Source organism: Opisthocomus hoazin, chromosome 13 (assembly GCF_030867145.1).
Source record: "Opisthocomus hoazin isolate bOpiHoa1 chromosome 13, bOpiHoa1.hap1, whole genome shotgun sequence".
NCBI lineage: Eukaryota > Metazoa > Chordata > Aves > Opisthocomiformes > Opisthocomidae > Opisthocomus > Opisthocomus hoazin.
The window spans coordinates 18340707-18347610 of NC_134426.1; the positions used below are offsets into that span (position 1 = coordinate 18340707).

Below are 6904 nucleotides of genomic sequence, written 5' to 3' on the forward strand. Positions count from 1 at the left end.
TGCTCCCGCCCACGGGAGGCGCCGGAGCTGCCGGTACCGGGGCACCCCGGAGGAGGGAGGGGCGGGTCCTCCTCCGTCCCAGCATGCACCGGGGCACGGGGGACGGCGGCAACCCCTCCCCACCCTCAGGGACCCCTGCCCAGGCTACGGGAGTGCTGATTGGCTGGGCTCTACTCAGCTGAGCTTTGATTGGCTAGGATTATGTGACTGGCTGCTGATTGGCTGAGCTCTGCTTCCCCGCGGGTTGGCTGAGCTGTAGGCCCCTGAGGGCGGGTGGTGCGCTTTCTATACTGATTGGCCGGGCTACGGCTGCGCTGATTGGCCAGCTGGTCTGGTGCGTGCCGACTGGCCCGATGGCCTGCGCGCGCTGATTGGCTGGGCGGCCCGTGCCTGCAGACGGAGGGGGGGGGACGACCGCACCCGGAGCCCCTCGAGCCCCGCCCCCTGCCCCGGCCCGGCGTAGTGCCCGACCCCGGGGGTCCTGCCCCGGTACCACGGGCGGGGGAGGCCGTGACACCGGGACTGCCCCCCTCTGCCTCTCCCGGGGCGGTCCCCGCTCCCCTCCCGCGGGTCCCGCTCAGCTCCTTGGGGTCCCCGCTCCTGTCCCGGGTGAGCCCCGTTCGCCATCACAGGTCCCCGCTCCTTTCCCGGGGATCCCGCTCCCGTCTCAGGGCTCTCCGCTCCTGCCTCGGTGGTCCAGCTCCCCTCCCGGGGGTCCCGCTCCCCTCCCGCGGGTCCCCGCTCCCTTCTGGGAGTCCCCGCTCCTTTCCCGGGGGTCCTGCTCGCGTCTCAGGGGTCCCTGCTCTTTTCCCGGGGGTCCCGCTCCCCTCCCGGGGATCCCCGCTCCTGTCCCGGGTGACCCCCGCCACCCATCAGAGGTCCTTGCTCCCGTCTCGGGGGTCCCCGCTCCTGTCTCGGGGGTCCCGCTCTCCTCACGGGGGTCCTGCTCCATACCCCGGGGTCCCACTCCCCTCCTGGGGGGCTCTGCTCCTTTGCTGGGTGACTCCCGTTCTCCATCACAGGTTCCTGCTCCTGTCTCGCGGATCCCCGCTCCCCTCCAGGGGGGCCCCGTCGTGTCCCGAGTGACGCCCGCCCCCCATTATAGGTCCCCGCTCCTGTCTCGAGGGTCCCGCTCCCCTCCCGGGGGTCCCTGCTCCCCTCCCGGGGCTCCGCGCTCCCGTCCTGCGGGTCCCGCTCCCGTCCCGGGTGACCCCCGCCCCCCATCACAGCTCCCCGCTCCCCACCCGAGGCGTGGCCGTCCCCCTCCCCCCCCCCGCGGGGATGCGGCGCGGGGCGGTGCCGGTGCCGGTGCCCGTCCCCGTTGCGGGGCGGAGCGGCCGCGCCGAGCCCCTATAAAGCGGGCGGCGACGGCGCCGGTGCTGCAGCGAGGGCGGGGGTCGCGGGTCACAATGAGCTTGATGCTGGAGACGCTGCTGGGCCCCCCAGGGGGGCTCCGCAAGGAACCGGGCCGCGCTGCCCCGCGCTCCGCCGCCTCCAGCGGCTTCCACTCGTGGCCGGGACCGGCGGGGCGAGCTCGGGGGGGCGGCGGAGGCAGCGCGGCCGCTTCCTCCACCGAGAGCCTGGACTCGGCCAACGGCGAACCGCGGGCTCGCAACGAGAAGGAGCTGCTGCAGGCGCTGAACGATCGCTTCGCCGGTTACATCGAGCGGGTGCGGATGCTGGAGCAGCGGAACCGGGCGCTGGCGGCCGAGGCGGCGGCCCTGCGGCAGCAGCAGGCCGGGCGCTCGGCCATGGGCGAGCTGTACGCGCGGGAGCTGCGTGACGTGCGGGGCACGGTGCTGCGGTTGGGGGCTGAGAAGGGGCAGCTGCGGCTGGAGCGGGAGCGCCTGGCCGAGGATGTGGCCGCCCTCCGCGGGAGGCTAGAGGAGGAGGCCCGGCAGCGCGGCGAGCTGGAGGCGGCGGCCCGGGGGCTGGCCCAGCTGTCGGCGCAGGCGGAACGGGCGCGGGGACCGCTGGAGGAGCGGGCCCGGGCGCTGCGGGAGGAGGCGGAGCTGCTGCGGCGGCAGCACCGGGCCGAGGTGGGCGAGCTGCTCCGAGGGGTCCTCGCCGAGCCCCCCGCCGAGTCCACCCCCTCCGCTCTCCGCCCCGGCGTTACTGCCGCCCTGCGCGACCTCCGCGCCCAGCTGGAGGGGACGGCGGCCCGCAGCACCCTGCAAGCCGAGGAGTGGTTCCGCGGTGAGTCCCGCGCTCTGCCGGCCTCCCCGCACCCCCCCTCCCCCCGGGACCCCGCTGCCTGCCGAGCGCCGGGAGGGCGTCAGGGTACCCCCGTCTCCCTGGTGTCTGTGGGTGCGCTGGGGGGGCCCTCCCACCACCCCGCCCCGCAAGTCCTTGGGGTGCCGACCCCCCCCAACGCTGCAGGGTGTCCCGCAGGTCCCCCCGCCCCGCTGGAGCGAGGTCGGGAGGGTTTGCGGCGCGCTGCGGGGAGGGCAGGGAGTGTCCCTGCCGCGCTGCTGGGTGGGGCACTACGGTACCGGCGGGGGTGGCGGGGGTTGTGGTTCAGCACCCTGGACAGCGACAGGATTGTGGTTCAGCGCCCTGGACAGCGACGTGAATGCGTTCAGCACCCTGGACAGCGGCGGGGGATGAGTCAGCACCCTGGACAGCGGCGGGGGGCTCAGCACCCACTGACGTGCTGTCCCGCGGGGCGGAGGCTGCCCGGGGACACCGGGGACCATTCCCTCCCCCCATCCCGTTCCCCCCCCTCCTTGTCCCCCCGGGGTGGCTACGGGGCGGTGCGGCAGCCGCCCCCATCCCCATCCCCCCCCCCAGGGCGATGCGTGCGGCCGGAGCCGGGCGTGGCACGACGGGGTGCGCAGGCAGCTCTCCGGGGCTGTGGCAGGAGCTGCAGGGGAGTTGGCAGCTTGGGTTTGCACCGGGAAAAGCCCAAGATGGCGAAAACAGCCGCCCAGCACACCCTGCCCAGGCACCCGCAGCCCCCTGGCGCCACGCGAGCCCCTGCCAGGGCTGGCTCTGCAGAGGATGCACACGCAGGGGATGCGCAGTCTTCAAGAGCTGGAGGCTCCCCAAGAAGGGGAGACTGCAGCCTCCCTGCAGCGTCTCCCTTCCCCCGTTGCAGTGAGGCTGGACAAGCTCTCGGAGGTGGCCAAGGTGAACACGGATGCCATCCGCTTGGCCCAGGAGGAGATCTGCGAGTACCGCCGCCAGCTCCAGTCCAAGACCACCGAGCTCGAAGCCCTCAAAGGGACCCAGGAGTCACTGGAGAGGCAGAGGCAGGACTCGGAGGAGCGCCATCATGCAGATGTCCTGTCCTACCAGGTAGCGTGGCGCAGTGGGCAGCATCCCAGACCTGTCATTAGCCAGGAGGAACCACCCCACTGCCGGGGAGGAGCAGTGCTGGTGCTGTGGCCTCGGAGATGGTGACGACTAGCGGCAAATACTGGTGGTTTTGTCTAGAGCTATCTTTCTCCAGCTCCCATTGGTCGGGTATCCACAGCCCGAGGTTGCATCCAGACCGTTGTGTCCCTCACCGCTGACAGGGCTGTCCCACGTATCTGCCCGGCTTTGAGCTGCTGCTGATGTCGGTCACAAACGCCACTGAACCGCGCTCAGGGTTTGGGCCATGGCTTGCGTCCCAGAGCTGGAAAGCGCAGTGCAGAGGGTGGCACCAGGTGGTGGCCGTGGGCTGAAATGCTGTCCCCAGGGCGATGCTCCACCAGCCTCAGGCTGGGGTTTGGTGGCCACCAGACTCATTGCAAGTCCTAGAAACGTTTCCACAGCTTGTCTCTGCTGGAGGGGGCACTGGGAGGGGGCCAGGGGCTCAGCTGAGGTGGTGCAGGGCTCCTGCCGCTTCCCCCAAGGGAACTGAGCACACTGAGCCAGCCCCTGGATGTGTCCCCTTCCCTCTGCAGCTTCAGGGGGAGAGGGCTGCAGAGCCCTCTGTGAGGAAACCCCAGTGCTGGGTGAGCGGTCTGCCCCTCCTCTGGAGACCAGGGGACTGTTCAGGGGTGCTCGGTGTCCCTCTGCTCTGGGGACTGGCCCCCCATGTCACCAGCTGCTCTGTCTGCCGCAGGAGACCATCCAGCAGCTTGACAGCGAGCTGAGGAACACCAAGTGGGAGATGGCAGCTCAGCTCCGGGAGTACCAGGATCTGCTCAACGTCAAAATGGCCCTGGACATTGAAATCGCTGCCTACAGGTACGGGGGCAGCAAGGGGAAGGTGGGAGGGTCTCAGCCAGTCCTAGCGCTGGCGACTGTATGGCTGGGCCTTCCTTCCTGGTGAGAAAGGGACAATTCTATCCCAAGACCATGGTGGGGAACATCTAGCTGGGTGACCCAGCCCTGCACGTGGCTTGCAGAGGGAAGGGTGAGGAAACCTGCATAGCCCAGGGCGCAGGAGCAGGCGGGTCAGCCAGCAGCTGGAACGCAGGGCGAGGAGGGAGATGGAGCTGCAGGGCGTGGCTGGCAGCCCCTGGTCACGGGAGGAGACGGAAGTGGAGTGAGAAGCAATCACTGACTGCCCTGCTCTGGTCTCTTCCTGGCAGAAAGCTCTTGGAAGGGGAGGAATATCGGATCGACTCTGGCTTTGGGATGATCTCCTTCCCTGAGGTGGTCCCCAAGGCTCCCAGCATCACCGCCAACATCAAGGTCAAGAGTGAGGAGAAGATCAAGGTTGTGGAAAAATCTGAGAAGGAGACAGTGATTGTGGAGGAGCAGACAGAGGAAATCCAGGTGACTGAGGAGGTCACAGAGGAGGAGGAGGCTGAGAAAGAGGCTGAAAAGGAGAAAGCTGAAGCAGAGGCTGAAGAAGAGGAGGCCAAGTCCCCACAGAAACCAGAGTCCCCCTCAAAGGAGGAGGCCAAGACCCCAGCTGTCAAGTCCCCAGAAAAACCCCCAACCCCCTCAAAGGAGGAGGCCAAGAGCCCAGCTGTGAGGTCTCCAGAGAAACCTGCAATCCCCTCAAAAGAGGAGGCCAAGACCCCAACCGTGAAGTCCCCTGAGAAACCTGCAATCCCCTCAAAAGAGGAGGCCAAGAGCCCAGCTGTCAAGTCCCCAGAAAAACCCCCAACCCCTTCTAAGGAGGAGGCCAAGAGCCCAACTGTGAAGTCCCCAGAGAAACCCCCAGCTCCCTCAAAAGAGGAGGCCAAGAGCCCAGCTGTGAAGTCCCCAGAGAAACCCCCAACTCCCTCAAAAGAGGAGGCCAAGAGCCCAACTGTGAAGTCCCCAGAGAAACCCCCAGCTCCCTCAAAAGAGGAGGCCAAGAGCCCAGCTGTGAAGTCCCCAGAGAAACCCCCAACTCCCTCAAAAGAGGAGGCCAAGAGCCCAGCTGTGAAGTCTCCAGAGAAACCCCCAACCCCCTCAAAAGAGGAGGCCAAGAGCCCAGCTGTGAAGTCTCCAGAGAAACCCCCAACCCCCTCAAAAGAGGAGGCCAAGAGCCCAGCTGTGAAGTCCCCAGAGAAACCCCCAACCCCTTCTAAGGAAGAGGCCAAGAGCCCAGCTGTGAAGTCTCCAGAGAAACCCCCAACCCCTTCTAAAGAGGAGGCCAAGACCCCAACCGTGAAGTCCCCAGAGAAACCTGCAACCCCCTCGAAAGAGGAGGCCAAAACTCCATCTGTCAAATCCCCAGAAAAACCCCCAACCCCTTCTAAGGAGGAGGCCAAGACCCCAGCTGTGAAGTCCCCAGAGAAACCCCCAGCCCCCTCAAAGGAGGAGGCCAAGACCCCAACCGTGAAGTCCCCTGAGAAAGTCAAATCTCCTGTGCAGGAGGAAGCCAAGTCTCCGCAGAAGGAAGCAGCCCCGGCCAAGGAGCCCACCTCCTCCCCTCCAAAGGAGCCGAAATCCCCCGCAAAGGAAGAGCAGCCCAAGGAAGTGAAGGCTCCCTCCAAGCCCGGAGCTGAGGAGGGCAGGAAAGAAGAAGCTCCCAAGAAAGATGTCCCGGCCAAGGCAGAGGAGAAGCCCAAAGAGAAGGTGGCTGCTGTGCCAGAGCCTCCAGCCCCACAGGTGAAGGAGACCACCAAGCCGGGCCCCAAACCTGTGGAAGAAGGAAAGGCCGAGAAGGAGGCTCCACCAAAACCTCAGCAGGAGGCTGGCAAAGCAGCTGTGAAGGACCCTAAGAAGACAAAGGCCGAGGAACCCCAGAAGGAGAAGGTGGAGGAGCCCAAAGCTAAAGCGCAACCCAAAGATGAGCCCAAAGCCAGTAAAGAGCCCCCCAAGGCTGAGGCCCCCTCCAGCAAGGAGGGCAAAGCCCCGGAGCCGGCGCCTGCCGTGAAGAAGTGAGCAGAGCCCCGGGTGCCGAAGGGCATGTCTGGGTGTGGGAGCTGCTCGGCTCCCTTCAGACGGCCGGGCCTGGTGTGGGACACTCCTGCCAGGCCGGCCTTTCCCTTAGCAATATGTCTGTGCGAGAGATGCAGCCCCTCGCCGCCCTGCCCCGGCGGCCTGGCCGATAGCTTCCCCAGCAGAACGTGATGTATGCCGAGTAAACACTTGAATATAACCCGGGGGGGGGTGTGTGTGTGAACTGCCCACCCTTCTCCAATAAGTGCATTTATTTAATGTATGTGCAATCGATGGATGAGCGCAATGCAGAGCTCTAGCTGCTTGGGATGGGGGCTGGCATGGGGGTGGCAACCGTGTCCCCCCCGCCGAGCAGTGACCCAGGCTGCGGCGGGAGAGGCTGGGCACCGCAGGGGTGCTTGGACACACGGTGCACCAGGAACCTCAGCCCACTGTTGTTTGCTTTCTGTGCAATAACCAAATAAAGTGCTTAACAAGACACTGCGGCTCTCCTGGCCTGCTCTCTGAGAGGGGAAAGCCTGACTGGGGGGGCTGGGATCTGTCACCCAGGGCTGGGGGGTGGCAGGGAGGTTCCCAGTGGGCTGCCCGTGCGATCCCTGCCTGCACAGGGGCTGAAAACAGGGCTGGCTCT

The 6904-nt window shown here is 66.8% G+C and overlaps 1 protein-coding gene across 1 annotated transcript; it reads left to right on the forward strand.

Moving 5' to 3' along the window:
• Nucleotides 1–3: 3 nt before the first annotated feature.
• Nucleotides 4–6751, forward strand: NEFH (neurofilament heavy chain). Its single transcript, XM_075434538.1, has 4 exons — nt 4–2196; nt 3098–3297; nt 4052–4176; nt 4524–6751. Exons 1-4 carry the CDS (start codon nt 1410–1412, stop codon nt 6253–6255), a joined length of 2844 nt encoding a protein of 947 aa, XP_075290653.1. The 5' UTR covers nt 4–1409; the 3' UTR covers nt 6256–6751.
• The last annotated feature ends 153 nt before the right edge of the window (nt 6752–6904 follow it).

Coding starts and splice junctions, on each gene's coding strand:
- NEFH (XM_075434538.1), top strand. CDS start 1,410: ATGAGCTTGATGCTGGAGACGCTGCTGGGCCCCCCAGGGGGGCTCCGC. Junction 2,197..3,097: donor AGCCGAGGAGTGGTTCCGCG/GTGAGTCCCGCG, acceptor CCCCCGTTGCAG/TGAGGCTGGACAAGCTCTCG. Junction 4,177..4,523: donor ATTGAAATCGCTGCCTACAG/GTACGGGGGCAG, acceptor TCTTCCTGGCAG/AAAGCTCTTGGAAGGGGAGG.